Source organism: Salvia hispanica, chromosome 1 (assembly GCF_029641045.1).
Source record: "Salvia hispanica isolate PSC_SH4W2 chromosome 1, Shi_PSC_v1, whole genome shotgun sequence".
Classification (NCBI taxonomy): domain Eukaryota; kingdom Viridiplantae; phylum Streptophyta; class Magnoliopsida; order Lamiales; family Lamiaceae; genus Salvia; species Salvia hispanica.
The window spans coordinates 37,878,105-37,894,144 of NC_142692.1; the positions used below are offsets into that span (position 1 = coordinate 37,878,105).

The following is a 16,040-nucleotide window of genomic DNA, read 5'->3' on the forward strand; positions in this document are numbered from 1 at the left end:
CCCGTTTTAGGAGTCCCGGTTGAGATAAATTAATAAAAAATACCTACAAAGTGTTAAAAGTGGGTCTCAACATTCACTACAACTAATAAAAAAGTGTTAAAAGTGGGTCCCAACATCCATTGCAATATTAATTTATTACACGCTCAAACACTTTTTTCTTAAAACATGTGCCCGACTCAACCGGGACTCCTAAAACAGGACAGAGGGAGTATTATTTTGATGATTAATTTTAGAAAGGATGAACATACAAAGTTGTAGATGACACGAGTTTTAATACACGATTGGTAAAGTAAGAAATCATAAAGAAAAATGTGATGGAAGTAATATTAGTGGATTGTGGGGTCTATATTATCATACCATTAGTAGTGTATAAAACTTTATTTTTAAAAATTAGTCTAATTTTGGTGGACGGCCGGTAATGGTAAAAACTAAACTATTTTTGTGAACAAATGCAATATTCTCTTCATTCAACATTCACATGAACTCAAAATTTATAGACGTTTCTTCATTATTTTCGATGAGCAACCATTTCGGCAATCAACATTGCATCTCTTGTCGTCTTGGCTCATTCCTTCATATATCTTTATCTTCTCGTCTATCGTTTATTTCGCAATACCTTAGCGTATAAAATGAATCCCCAATTTAAAATAAGAAAGAATCAATGTCTTTTCTTTATTATCTATTTTAAGTTTTATTTTAATTTTGTGCTATAAAACAAATGAAAGGTTGAATCGATTGCGTAAAATCACGAACTTTGGTCTATATACAACTTTTTCAAGTCAGGTTTGATACAACTCTATTTTGGGCAAATTAAAATCAACGTGACAATTGACTTAACTACGCGTACACGTCATACTTTAATTAAAGCATCGTCGTTTTCCGAAGACCTTAATAGACATCATTTTAATAGTTTATTTAAAAATAGATGCACATTTATCTTCGTCCATAGAAAAATATACAAAGTGACACGAGTTTTAATGCGCAACTGGTAAAATAAGAGACAGTGAGGGAAAATATGGTGGAAGTAGCGTTAGTGGATTGTAAGAGTTCGCATTATCAATACTATTGGTTCAGTTTAAAACTTTCCATTTTTATACTCCATCCGTCCCCAAAGAGTATGAACTATTTTCTTTTTTGTCCATCTCTAAAGAGTATGAACTTTTTAATTTTGAAAAATTCAAACAACGTACTATCCCTACACATCATTTTATTTACAACTTATACCATTGCCATCATTTAGAGCATCCGCAATAGCGGATTTCCCGGTGGACGTCCGATCGGCGTGTCGGGCGTCCGTCCGCGACGTCCACTACTCCGACGTTTGAGGCGGACACGGACGTCGGCAGCGGACGAGAGGTCGTCCGCGGGTGAGCGTGGACGTCCCAATTTTCATTTTTTTTTAAATTCTGTATATACGGCTCGTTGAACTTCATTTCATTCGCTACGGGCTCGATGGGCGGCAGTGAAGGGTCCAACACGACTGTGTATCTTGACTGCATTGCTGATGCCATGTACGCATGTATTATCATGCACAATATGATTATCGAAAATGAAGGTCCAACACTGACTGATTGGGCCAATGATGATGATGATGCTACAGGTCCAAGCCACGACGTGACCACCGCCAATGTACATATGGGGATACCTCATGGAGACGTCGATCGGGTCCGTGCATGTGCCGACATGCGCCAACAAGAAGCCTATATTCGACTCCAGCACGATATAATTTAAGAGTTGTGGGCGCGGAGGAGTGCACGTTGAATTAATGTTTTTTTTTAAAGCTTAATTATGTATGTTTTTTTTTAAATAAAATGGTTACATTTTCCCCGTATTCGTGTTGAAATTTTAATTCCGTAAATTGTATATTTGTGAATTTTTGTTATTGTTCTTGTCCGCCGGGATGTCATTGGAGATGTATGCTATTGTGTAGTTGGATGTCCTTATGGCGTGGCAGAAGGTGTTTTTGGGAAGTCCACCGGGACATCTGTCCCTATTGCGGATGCTCTTATACCATTATAATAATGTGGACCCTACTCTTCACTAACATTATTTTAGTGGACGGAGGGAGTAATTGATTTTAGTGGACGGCCAAAAAAGATAAAACTATACTATTTTTTTAGGCGAATGTAGTATATCTAAATGGTACTACCATATTTGCAATATCTCATAAAGGAGCATCTATAGATTTTTTTGGAGGAATGTAGTATATTTAAGGTACTACTGTATTCTGTTCGTGCAACATCTCATAAAGGAGCATCTATAGGCGCTCCGTCATTATTTTCGGTGAGCAACCACTGTCGTCAATCATCACTGCGTCTCTTCTCGTCATGGCTTGATAAGGCTCGTTTCATGCATCGGTTTAGGGTTAAAATTCTGTGCATTTGGGGCGCTAATGTGCGTTATTGAGTTCAGGTGCGTAGTAAATCTGTCGGACCCAGGAGTTGTTGTTACCTGACCCGGCAGATGCAAAAGAGATGAAATTGAAGCAAAAATCAGAAGTCATCGTTCAGACCTGGGAGAATCAAAAGTTGGCGACAGGAGCAGAATGGAGCGAGAGCAAATTATTTTAAAGAGTCTTACTCAAGGGCAGGAGCGTAAAATCACCAGAGGGGATACCCTAGGGATCAGAGCCTCACATATATAAAGAGCTCAACCTTGAAGAAGAAGGGAATCGGTGAACAGCCACTTAAAAAACTCTCCTAGCTCTAGTTCTAGCTCTCTACTTCAAAATTTCATCTTCGACTGCTGCGCACTTGGACATGGAGAATTCTGGCCACCGTGGTTCTCATCGTCGTCATTGTTATTTTGCTGCTGTGTAACACCGCCTTGTGGAGGCGAAGAAACAATTTTATTTGCTTTCGTTTAGTACCTTGTTGATTTCTAAGTTTCGCAACTCTAGTTTCTTGCTTTGATCTACTGGATTCAGACCTATTTCTAGTTATTATGGAAGTTTATGTTTGCTTTTGGTTGAATATCTCTGAGTTTATGTTCATCTCTAGTTTTTAGCTCTCGTTTTTGTTTGTTGTTGGATGTTTGGAGCTGAGATCTGTGTTTGTTGTTGGAGGTTGGGAATTTGCATATGAAGATGTTTGGATTTGTTGAATCTTGGTGTTTCGGAGTTGGAGTTTCACATATTTGGTGCTTGATGTTTACGGTATGCATGATTATGGGTATTTACTTTCTGTTTCTGCATCCTTTAGGTCCAGTAGCGTAAATCTGTTAGTTTAGGTTTTAATTTCTCGTTTTAAGTCTAGATCTAAAGTTTGCTCTGTTTTCATGGTGTTTAAAACTCTGTTTTATCTGCTACTCTCGTTTGATTCCCGAAGAAGATGAAGTTGTCGGTAGTTAGAACCAGATCTGCTTTATGTCAGTACTTTTCTGCATGTACTTTACTTTTTCTACATATCTGCTAGACCTGTCAGTACGATCTACTTTGTCTCTTTTACTTTTCTGCATGCTTTCCAGACCCTGGTAGTTTAAGGAAATTTGTCTTGCTTTTTGCTTTATGCTTGTCTGTCCAAATTAGGAAAGTCTGCCTAGTTAAGTTTACGCCAGTTGTCTTAGAACTTTAAAATATCTCATTTTCTCTGAGTCATGTATGTTCCGTACGCTTTCGTTTCTTAGACCCGATAGGTAGATTAAAATTTCGCTTATCTCTCAGACCCAGTAGTTTAAGTTCTAGACCCACAAAAATTGCGTGGCAGCAGCCACCCCTTTCCTTCCCAAAACATCCTCAAATGCAGTTCCGTAACACCTGCTTCCTCGTGGGATCGATCCTTTACTTCCCTGTGCTAAGTTATAGTATAGTGGGTTGAGGTTTTTGAAGGGACAGAGTGCATCCAACGACCCCTTTCTGATAGTTCCACGGTTTTCTAGCCTCTGAAGTCTAGTGGAATCCTCTGAACCTGTTAGATTGAGTGATATCACACACAGCACAAACCTGCACTGCACTCTTTGGACCTGTTCATGGCTCATTTCCTTCATATATCTTTTTCTTTTCGCCTCTCGTTTATCTCACAATACTAAGCGCATAAACTAAAATCCCAATTTATAATAAGGAAGAATCCACGAGCTCTTCACCCAAAAGATCACATAAACCTTTAATAAATTATACTACCACCACAACTTGCCACCCTTGACCCTAAACCATGGCTCACCTATCAATTTTCATATTGTGATTAGCCACGTCATTTGCACCTCGCAACCAAGCTTCAACATAGAATGAGACCCATACTTAAAGAGTACTCCGATCATATAAAGAGAAAACTTTTGATCAAGTGATCGAATGCGTTGTTTGTGATGGAGTGGTCTAATATCACTAACTTAACTTTTTTAAAGAGCGGGAACGTTTATGAGAAGGTGGGAGGTGGGAGCAAGACGACAAACCTATTAGAAATTAAGAACGGTGTATTGATAACTAAAGAGAGTTATGCAAGCATGACCAAGTTTAAGGGATGGATTGGTTACATTTCTTTATGTTATTTGTACCAGTAACCGGTTTATGGATGAGTGCTCTTGGAGTAGTCGGTTTGTCCCTGAACCTACGTGCCTATGACTTCGTTTCTCAAGAAATTCGTGCAGCGAAAGATCCGGAATTTGAGACTTTCTACACCAAAAATATTCTATTAAACAAAGGTATTCGTGCTTGGATGGCGGCTCAAGATCAACCTCATGAAAATCTGATATTCCCTGAGGAGGTTCTATCACGTGGAAAAGCTCTTTAATGGAACTTTATCTGTAGCTGGTTGAGACCAAGAAACCACCGGCAATGACGGGAGAATGCCCTCAACTGCAAAAGAGATTATGATAAATATCATGTATACATATACTCCTGTTTTATTTTCTATTTCGCCCTTAACCTAATCAAGACACTAATTAAAATGAATGCAATAATAATACTACAATTTATCATTAAAATAATGGATAAGATTGTGGGGGTGTATATTTATGAAACAATAATACATGGATAAGTATGTAATCTTAAAAAATACAATAATCTCAGCTTGCTAGGTGAGAGTGTATAACACAGTCCAAGTTCTCAGTCTACACACACACACACACACACAGTCGTCCCTCCCTTTCTTGAAAGAGAAATTCAGCAGTAGACAGCAACAGCAATCGATTGTTTCTTTGCGATCACGTGAAGAAATCCTTGTTTATTTATGATTACAATCATCAATTGAACTCTCAGTCACACTCCATGGAGCTCCACACCCTCTTCCTCATCGCAATTCTCGCCGGGATATTCCTCCCGGCGCCGCTCAACTCCGCCTACGTAGCTTACAACACCTCCGCCGGCGTGGTGCCCGGCAAGATCAACGTCCACTTGGTGCCGCACTCCCACGACGACGTCGGGTGGCTCAAGACCGTCGATCAGTACTACGCCGGCGCCAACAATTCCATTCGGGTATTACTCTTAGTGTTGCAATTTCACAGCAACTTTATTTGCATTTTCTAACGCCATCTTCGTTTCGCCTCAGGGAGCTTGTGTTCAGAACGTATTGGATTCTGTCATCTCTGCGTTGTTGGATGACACCAATCGGAGGTTCATCTATGTCGAGATGGCAAGCTTCTCTTTCGCTTTCTATTCTAAATTTGCTTTTTTTTTTTTTTTTTTTGTTTCTCATTCCATACTTATTCAATTCAACCAGGCTTTCTTCGAGAGGTGGTGGAGGCAGCAGAGTGATGCTCTCAAGGCCAAAGTCAAACGCCTCGTTGATTCCGGTCAACTTGAATTTATGTAAGCTCTCAATTCACCTAACCATAATCCTTTTTGGCTACTGATTCATTGAATGCGTGGTCAGAAATGGAGGAATGTGTATGCATGATGAGGCAACCCCTCACTACGTTGACTTGATTGATCAGACAACTCTGGGGCACCGCTTCATTCTTGATGAATTTGGCCAGAAACCAAGAGTTGGCTGGCAGATAGATCCTTTTGGCCATTCTGCTGTTCAGGGCTATTTGCTTGCTGCAGAGGTCTTTATTCCATTTCATTACTTAATATAACCGTCCATTAACATGTATTGTTGGTTTTGATACCATTGTCGTGTTGCAGCTGGGCTTTGACTCCCTGTTTTTTGCTCGAATTGATTACCAAGATAGAGCCAAAAGGATAAGCACCAAAACTCTTGAGGTTATATGGAAGGCCTCAAGGTCCCTTGGTTCAACTTCTCAGGTAGTAACTTTTATTTTTCTCCCTACTCACAAGTCCATATTCCATATACAATGCTCGCAGAATATTTTTCTTGTTCCATCACTAACAAGGTGAAAGGTCTCTCTATCATGAATCAATTTTCAGATATTCACTGGGATATTCCCTGTACATTATGAGCCTCCGGATGGGTTTAATTTTGAAATAAATGATGTCTCTGATCCCATTCAGGTTAGCAATGTTGTAAAAACAAACATTTTATCTTTCGGAGCACGTGCTTGAAATATCTAATTAATGCAAGATGTTCAATTCAGGACGATCCTCTTCTTTTTGATTATAATGTGCAGCAGCGAGTGAATGATTTTGTGGCAGCTGCATTAGCCCAGGTACCATGTTTGATCGTCATAGCATCTCACATCACTTGGACCATGAAATCACTTCATTAGGCAGATGGATGTTGGCGTTGTGCCTGATATGATATCTGAGAAAATCAAATTTTACAGGGAGGGGGGAATAAAATTTAGGAATATATAGACTTCGAGAAGGCTGTATTGGAATATGTATTTAAGGCACGACTTGAATTATCAAACTTCTGGTTTTGTTTTTCCCTTTTCTATGTGTTTTATCCCTTTTGTATGATATAGTAGTATAATTAACACTTTCCTTAAAAAAAATCCAGGCAAATGTGACCAGGACAAATCACATAATGTGGACTATGGGTACTGATTTCCGTTACCAATATGCAGTTTCTTGGTTCAGACAGATGGATAAGTTCATTCATTATGTCAACCTGGTAATTTTCATCCTGTTTTTTTTCTCTCTACTTTTTACAGTATGTCTTTGTATGAAAATGTACCTCTTGGTCTCAGGATGGGCGTGTCAATGCTCTATATTCTACACCATCCATCTACACTGATGCAGTATTCGCTGCAAACAAGAAATGGCCTCTTAAAACTGGAGACTTTTTCCCGTGAGTTATTATATCCTTATGAGAGAATAATCAACCTCGACTATTTTTTCTGAACTAATAATATGGTAATCACTACATTTCATAGGTATGCTGATAGGGAGAATGCATACTGGACAGGCTACTTTACCAGTAGGCCAGGCTTCAAAGGATACGTGAGATCTCTAAGTGGTTACTATTTGGTAAGTTTTTGTTCTTCGACTTGGATTCTGCAATTTATGGATAGAAAGTGTGCACCTGTTCTAGTTATCAGAGCTTTTCATAGCCAGTTTCAAATGTTGGATTTAAAATTTAGGCAGCAAGGCAGTTGGAATTCTTCCAAGGCAGATATAGCACTGGACCAAACACAGATGCATTGGCTGATGCTTTGGCTTTAGCTCAGCATCATGATGCAGTTAGTGGGACGCAAAGGCAGCATGTAGCTGCTGATTATGCTTTGCGGCTTTCAATTGGCCATAAAGAGGTACCATAAAATCATACTGACATTGAATCTTTCCATCAGCTGGAATGCCTTTGGCATCAAGCACATTTGTGTATGTGCACTTCATAGGATTTTCTAAGTTAGTTTCTTAACTTTTGTTTGTCTTTGGACTTACATTGTTCTGGAAACCAGGCCCGTTTACTAAGTCTTGTATTTGACTTATGTCAAAATGGACCCTAGCTATTTTTTAACACAAGGATCCATTCTTAACAACAATCGAAGTTGGTGGGGTGGATTTTAACATAAATCAGAGTATTAGGATTCAAATTTTTTATTGGGGACCAAATTGAACATAATAAAAGTAGAAAAACCAGGTATGGACTCATGAGCAGCGTATGATTGCTTCTGTTATTGGTTGAGTTTTTGTTTGTAATATGAATTACAACACTTATCTATCTTGTTGTTTAACTTTCAGGCGGAGAAAGTGGTTGCATCATCATTGGCTGCACTAACTAGCTCAAGATTGAATTCAGACCCTAAATTTCAACAGGCAAGCACATGATTCCCTACTTTGTAGTGGGTTTAAATTCTCTTTTATTTATAGTGTAGAATCTAGAATGCCAGCATGTGCATTGTAGTTTTGTGGCATCTAGATTATCTGCTCTATTTCACCAGTCTTGTGATTTTTTAGTTACTTATATAATCTAATAAATTATTCTTTATAGCGATGACATAAATTTTACTTCTTAATTGAATGACCCCACAAAGTAGTCAATGGTTGGTTGGTTTTATTATATCTACTAATGACCATCTCAGAATTTTAGGTTTTCTCTTCCTATTAGAAACGACTATATTTTTTTTTTCTTTTGTTTTATTTCATTATAATTTTTTTACTTTGCTGCAATGCCATAAATTATTCTTATATTTTGATGTACTTTTTGTCTAGTGTCCTCTGCTCAACATAAGTTATTGCCCTCCATCAGAAGCTAATTTCACCAATGGGAAAAGCTTGGTAAGAGTAGTAATTTTTTTTCCTGTTTTAACTAGAACTAGGTAATACATAGTTTTTGTTCCCTTTTGTTGGATGCTACTTAGTTTTTGTTCCCTTTTGTTGGATGCTACTTCATAGTCATCTCATTGGAACTGAAGTCCCCCCCCCATGTTATATAGGTTGTAGTAGCATACAATTCTCTAGGATGGAAAAGAGAGGACGTCATCCGCATTCCTGTAAGTATCTGGCGATGTGTAAAAGTCGTTTGAGTTGCTCCTATTAGTAATTGGTCATATCATTTTGCAGGTTTCTTCTGAAAATTTAGTTGTTCGAGATTCTGCTGGAAAAAAGATTGAATCTCAGCTGCTTCCTATTTCCAACATCTCTTTGCTGACAACAGAATATCTTGTCAAGGCATATTTGGGGATATCAGCCCGTGGCTCAGCTAGATATTGGCTTGCCTTTTCAGCGTCTGTGCCACCTCTTGGTTTCAGCACCTATGTTGTCTCTAGTGCAAAATCAACTGGTAAGGGTAAATGAGTTTAGTTTTGTTGAAAATAGTGCCATTCACATTAAAGACATTTTGATGCAACAGAATCCAGATCCTTCGTCTCAACGGTCTATACTTCAGAAGAAGGTAGTGTTGAAAATCTTGAAGTTGGTCAAGGAAATTTGAAGCTACTCTACTCAGCAAATGAAGGAAGACTCACACATTATGCTAACAAAAGAAATTTGGTAAATTGGTCTGATGAGTGTTCTACAATTTCTTATAAAGATTATATTCAGGTTCAGTTAAGGAATATATTTCTTATTTGGATACATGCCTTTTGCTTTGATTATTATCTTTGGGGTGCATCTGTGAAAAAGTTATAAAATGTAAATTGTTAAACTTTACATAGAGTGATAGAACATAATACTGGCGGACTGATAAAAGATATGGTATCATGCTGTGTTTCTTATGCATACAATGCTGATGGTTCATCTTTGTTTCATTGATCATTGATGTAGGTGACTACACTTCCTGAGCTTTCATATAGTTACTACAGAGGTTATAATGGTACTGACAGAGTTTTCCAGGTACTCTTACCTCCTTGGAAAACCGTTAGCTCCATGCATGTCTCCCACTGTTTATTTGCCCAAAAAATTAGGACTAATTTTTTCTTCATCTTCAAAGGCTTCTGGCGCTTATGTTTTCCGTCCAAATGGTACATTCCCCATTGAACCTAAAGCCCAGGTTTGCTCCTTACTTTATGGTATTCCACAGCTCCAAATTGCTGATAACTAGGAACTTATTTTTAATGATTCATATCACCCAATTGTATGAATTTGAATAGGTGCAAATTGTAAAATAATGCGTCTCCTGTTTCCAGGTTCCTTTGGCTGTTATTCGTGGCCCATTACTGGATGAAGTGCATCAGCAGCTTAATACATGGTTATATCAGGTTCAGTGATGCTAGTGATTTCAATTTTAGCCCCGATACACTCCATCTCCTGTGGCTAATACCTAACTCGCGCAGGTTACCAGGGTCTACAAAGATAAGGAACATGCTGAAGTTGAGTTTACTGTAAGTTACATTGTATCCTTGTGGAATGCAAGTTGATAGTCTTACATTGTATCATTGCACTTTCTTATGTTGGTTTTATTTTCAGATTGGGCCTATACCTGTGGATGACGGGTATGGAAAGGAAATAGTAACTAAAATCAGCACAGCCTTGAGTAGCAACAAGACTTTTTATACAGATTCCAACGGGCGCGACTTCATTAAAAGGGTATATTTTAACTTTAGTTCTTAAGACTTGTGATACCGAAACAGCAGGGAGGAATCTCGACTCAAAATGTTCATATATATGGGGCAGTTGTTGTCTAATACCATGAAATTTGCTGGTTGCAGATTCGAGATTATAGAGCTGATTGGGACCTGGATGTACACCAGCCAGTCGCTGGCAATTATTATCCTGTATGAAATCTGAAGTTTGTAAAATGGCGGTTTAGTGCTACTTAATCTTTTAGTTTAGTAGCTTATAAATGATATTTGAGGTTACTGGGTATTTTCAATTTTCATGAAATCATCTGCTTAAATATTGGAAGGTTTGGAACTGCAATAAAGCATTATTTAAATCTCTATGATGTAGATAAATCTTGGAATCTATCTGGCGGATGAAACTAGGGAACTTTCTGTATTAGTGGACCGTGCAGTTGGTGGATCAAGCTTGGTGGATGGTCAAATAGAATTGATGCTTCATAGGTCGGTTTACTGCTTTATGCCTCAATCCTCTCTTCCAATATTCACTAATCACTATGGCATGTATATTAGGCCATACTAGCTCAACACTTCACTTTTTTTCACAGACGGCTGATCAATGATGACACTCGAGGTGTTGGTGAGGCACTAAATGAGAAAGTTTGTGTTCTTGACGATTGCAAGGGTTTAACGGTACATTTACTTGCATGATCGATTGAAGTCAGCCTGTAGAGGCATTCAAACTGTTTTTTGAGTATTTTTTAAACCCCTTCTTCAGGTTCGAGGGAAGTTCTATTTCAGAATTGATCCGCTTGGAGAAGGAGCAAAGTGGCGCCGCACATTGGGACAAGAGATATATTCCCCACTACTTTTAGCATTTTCTGGAGAGGTGATACGATGGTATTATGCTTATGAAAGTTGGAGTCGAGAGTGAGCTGAGTAATTTGGTTTGTGCAGGAGGAGGGTTATAATTGGAAGAGTTCCCGTATAACCACATTCTCGGCTATGGATCAATCATATAGTTTGCCAAACAATATCGCAATCATAACTCTGCAGGTGTGTTTCTGAAACTCGAGCTCCTGCATTTTAAAGACGTGCAAGTTCTTACTGTAGCTCAACCATGTCTCTCTTTGCCGCAGGAGCTTCAAAGTGGAAAAGTCCTCCTTCGACTGGCTCACTTATACGAGGTTCTCTTCTTCGATTTTTGAACTAATAACATGATTAAACTAATTAGTAGAAATAATGATGTGTTTTTGACATGCCTCAAGGCTGGAGAGGATAAAGATTACTCAGTGGTTAGTGGTGTGGAACTGAAGAAGCTCTTTTCTGGGAAGAAGGTAAAATTAATTTAGAGTTCAAATGCAGTGCCTATAGTTGAGAATTGATTGTTGATGTATTATAACGGCAAATTCAGATCAAGAAGGTGACAGAAATGACATTGTCGGGCAACCAAGAGAGGAAGAAGAGCAGACTCGAGTGGAAGGTGGAAGACAAAGACGAAGACGAAGAAAAAGTGGTGAGAGGTGGGGGTGTGGATCCTGTCAAGCTTGTGGTGGAACTTGCTCCCATGGAGATTCGGACATTCATCATCGACTTCGATTACCAAAAAAAGGTGTATCTTCTGTAAAATAAAACATTTGTAAGCACGTGAAATGAGCAAGACCATATCGTTCATTCCATTTCTCTTCTTCAAATGAGTTCTAAATCAAAATATGAGGTTCTGCAACACAACAGATTTTCAAATGTTGGACATAAAATTAAAATGTCTCATTTTCATTGAGATCCTGAATTGCAGTTTTATTTTGCATTGATACAAACAAAGAAACATTGATTTCAGTGTACAATTTAGATGTGATCAGGATTTGAGACCCAAAATGATGAGAAGAATTCGAAAATAATCAAATCTGTAGGCAGATCTAAAGAGCTGCAGCTTCTGGTGATTCCATGGAGGATATCTGAACCAGAAATCAATAAGGAAGCTTCTTTTTATAATAGCTTTCTCATGAGAAAACATATCAAATGAATATTTTCCATGATATCTTCCAAATCCACTCTCTCCTACTCCACCAAATGGAACACAATCTCCAACATACTGCACCAAATTAAACATTATATAAGTAAGAGCACTCCCAATGGAGGTGGCGAATTCTCGGCGATAAATCGCCGATTATCGCCGAATTATCGCCGGCCATTGTGGCGAAGTCGGCGATAATTCGGCGATAATGTTACCGTTGCTTCGCCGAGTGGCGATTTATCGCCGGATTATCGCCGAGCGATCGCCGGCCACTGTGGGCGACGCTCGGCGATAATCGGCGATTTTTAAAGGGTCCTCCAATCGCGATTTGCACTGGTAAAGGGTCCGACGCGCTTTTTCTACCAGGGGGATATTGCCGATATCATGTATGCGTGCATCATCATGCATAACATGATCATCGAAGATGAACACGAAGGCGTCCTCGACGTCACCAACGACCCAAGTGTTGCATCATCGAGTCACGGTGTCTCAACCGAGTCCGCCCGCCAGGGTGTACCGCACAACGAACATGAACGGTTCCAGGCGTTCATGGACATACACCAGAAGGAGGCCCATCAAGCACTACAACACGATATCATCGAAGAATTGTGGGCAAATAGAAACCGCGCCCACCGCCCTTGAATTTTTTTTTCTTTGAATTTTTTTTTTGATTTTTTATTTCCATTCGTGTACTTTTTTTTTTTTTAATTTTCTTCGTTGTAATGTGTACCCGTGTTTAATACAACGAACTTTATTACTATTTATTTGATTTATCTTTATAAATTAAATAAGCTAGCTTTATTATATATAAAAATAAAACAATTAAATTAGTGATGATGTAAAAATGAAATGTTGAGTTAGGGAGAAATAAGGGAGAAATAAGGGAGAAACCATTGTAGGGGTTGGCTAAAAACTGGGGATAAAATGTGATGCTGATGTGGCGCTGATGTGGCAGGAGTTAGGGAGAAATAAGGGAGAAATAAGGGAACTCCATTGGGAGTGCTCTAACATGCTTTTACATTAGGGCAAATTATCGGGAAAAAAACACAAAGTTTGATTAATTTATGGTCAATCGCGCAACTTACTAAAACAACCGACTATATCGTGACTTTGACATGTTTCTCAATTGTTCCATAATCATGATCGTAGGAGAAATCATTTATATTGTGGCAGATGGATTGGACATAATGTTATGTTATTTAAACGACATCATTTAATACACTTAGTCGGATTTTTTGGTTACAGAACAATTGAGAAAATGTCAAAATTATGATATAATCAGCTATTTTCATAAGTTGAGAGATTAATTAGAAATTGATCAATTTTTTTTTTCGACAATTCACCCTTTATATTAGTAATATTTAAAGACCGAGTGTTGAACTTACTTGAATGATGGCATCATTAATCACAATGCTGCCTGAAGATGTTTGGGTGGATAGTTTTTGCTTCAACTTTTTATTATTTGTGAATGCATATATGGCTAGTGCTTTAGGCCTTGCATTGATAAAGTCAATGCTCTCTTCAATATTATCCAACTGCCAACAAAAAAATAACTTATTTCCATTAAATATTTGTTTGAAAGAAACATATAACTCACTCTACTGCTGCATTAATAATCTAAAAAAGTTCATAATTAATCACATTTATTATTCATGTAGGCATTGCCGGACAACATACTTTAATCTTGTAGGGCACCGGAAATTTTATTACGGACCCAAGGAAATTGTGTTTTCGAAATTTCAAATTCAAAATTTAGAAAATACTATAGCTTTCATTTGAAGTTATTTTGTGTCAACATACATTGAAGATGGCATTGTGGGCAAAATTCTCAATTTGGGTGATTTTAGAAAAGAATCTGCTGAATAAAACCTTTTTTTGTATTCTACAAAAGGAAAACACGCCCAATGCTACTAACGTGTATATTATTGGCATGTTTTATTTTAAAGTAGAAAATAAAATTTCTTTTTCCATACAGGGAATTTTTTTTCCCAGTTGTAGTATGTATATAGATCTCACAGTGATAATGGGGAGCAATGGACCAAAGATTTCTTCAGTCATGATTTGAGCATCAAGTGGTGGATCTAACAGCAATGTTGGTTCAATGTAACTGCAAAAAATAAGGAAAAAACATACATCAATAATTATGATTAATTTGTAAAGATAAATATATCTTAATTAAGACAGATTATGTTCTCACAGATTATCTTCATCCATTAATCCACCATGAACAACAGAATCTCTAACCATTGGATCATTAAAAAGACGGCTTAGCCGTGAAAAATGAGATTTGTTTACTATTTTTGCAATATTTTTAGATTCTTTCGGATTCTCCCCAAACATCTTGAGAATCTTTGCCTTGAGCAGCTGAATTAGAGTGTTTGAGAATCTTCTGTCGACAAGGATGTAGTCAATCCCTATGCAAGCTTGTCCGGCACACGTCCCAAATTTCGCCGCAAGGATACGATCCAACGCCATCTGACAACAAAACGTTCGAATAACTAAAATTGCAAGGAATATATAAGCATTGTCCAATTCTATTACTAGTATGTATAAAACTTTTCGGAAAGTGAATAAAAAAATTGTTAAAGCAAATAATATCATACTAACAACTTTGTTAGTATGACTATGATATTTTTGGGAAAAGTGAAAAAAAAAGCGAATAATATATAATACTAATGTGGAGTGTGAGAGTGCATATGATCACCTCTCTATCCCAAGAAGACGAAAGAGAATAGTCGATAAGCGCGGGGCACTTTCCTCCCAATTCCAACGCGACGGGAGTCAAATTCGCGGCTGCAGCTGTCATGACCGCACGAGCCACTGCGGCGCTGCCCGTGAAAAAGATCTTGTCCCATTTCTGCCGCAGGAGGCGCTCCCCGACAGCGACACCGCCTTCGACAACTCGTATAACGGAGGTGTCGAGGTAAGTGTGGATCAAAGTGGCTAGGGTCGAAGAGGAGGCCGGTGCGAGCTCAGACGGTTTCAAGACAACTGCGTTCCCGGATGCAATCGCCCCGATCAACGGCTCCAACGATATCCCGAAGGGGAAATTCCAAGATGATATGATTAGAACTACCCCAAGAGGCTCGGGGACTAGTTCTGCACTCGACGGGAATGCAGCAATAGGCAAATCAGCCTGTAAATAAAAAACCATTATTGACCCTCTTTAAAAAAAATAATTATTAACAAATTGGACTTTAGTATACTTTACCTTCTTAGGAGCCATCCATTTCTTCAAGCATTTTAGAGCAAAATTAACAGATTTGATCAAGGGTCCCACCTGAAGACAACATACAGTATTGAGATGTGTAGATTTGTAAGGAATTAGTAGTAATAATGGAGTAGTAATTACCTCATCTCTAAAAGATTCAACAGGATGCTTTCCTAAGTCTTGTTCAAGAGCTTGGAAAATGTGATCCTCTTTCTCAACAAGTAGAGAAAGCAAGTTTTGAAGCTGTGATCTTCTCCAACCTTCTTCCTTTGTGATCCCACTCTTGAATGTTTTCCTCAACTCTTTCATCTCCACTTCTACATCTCTTTCCATGTTCATTTTCACACTCTTTGCTCTTGGCTCAATCTCATTCTCAATCTCCTCTATATATACATACTTATCTCGTGATTTGTACATTTTTTTAGACAATAAGTTAAGTTAGTTATATGATTCACACGCAACCAATAAAGTGATGTCAATGACTAATTATTAATGATCATCTTTAAAAACACATGCATTGTACTACTAGTTATTAGTGTA

At 38.2% G+C, this 16,040-nt stretch overlaps 2 protein-coding genes across 2 annotated transcripts; one reads left to right on the plus strand and one right to left on the minus strand.

The window, feature by feature from the left end:
- Positions 1-5,003: 5,003 nt before the first annotated feature.
- LOC125223622 (Glycosyl hydrolase family 38 protein) lies at positions 5,004-11,969 on the plus strand. Its single transcript, XM_048126848.2, has 29 exons — positions 5,004-5,407; positions 5,481-5,564; positions 5,652-5,740; positions 5,805-5,979; positions 6,059-6,178; positions 6,302-6,385; positions 6,469-6,540; positions 6,834-6,947; positions 7,024-7,124; positions 7,210-7,303; positions 7,417-7,584; positions 8,018-8,092; positions 8,489-8,554; positions 8,713-8,769; positions 8,840-9,059; positions 9,129-9,268; positions 9,542-9,610; positions 9,708-9,767; positions 9,904-9,975; positions 10,051-10,098; positions 10,184-10,303; positions 10,426-10,491; positions 10,667-10,779; positions 10,884-10,968; positions 11,054-11,164; positions 11,233-11,331; positions 11,415-11,462; positions 11,544-11,612; positions 11,690-11,969. The coding sequence occupies exons 1-29, from the start codon at positions 5,201-5,203 to the stop codon at positions 11,900-11,902; spliced, it is 3,039 nt and encodes a 1,012-aa protein (XP_047982805.1). The 5' UTR covers positions 5,004-5,200; the 3' UTR covers positions 11,903-11,969.
- A 58-nt stretch (positions 11,970-12,027) lies between these two features.
- Positions 12,028-15,906, minus strand: LOC125223625 (aldehyde dehydrogenase family 3 member F1-like). The gene is made up of 7 exons (XM_048126861.2): positions 15,642-15,906; positions 15,501-15,569; positions 14,994-15,425; positions 14,487-14,764; positions 14,306-14,396; positions 13,675-13,824; positions 12,028-12,367 (listed from the first exon to the last, which is right to left on the minus strand). The coding sequence occupies exons 1-7, from the start codon at positions 15,837-15,839 to the stop codon at positions 12,131-12,133; spliced, it is 1,455 nt and encodes a 484-aa protein (XP_047982818.2). The 5' UTR covers positions 15,840-15,906; the 3' UTR covers positions 12,028-12,130.
- Positions 15,907-16,040: the final 134 nt, after the last annotated feature.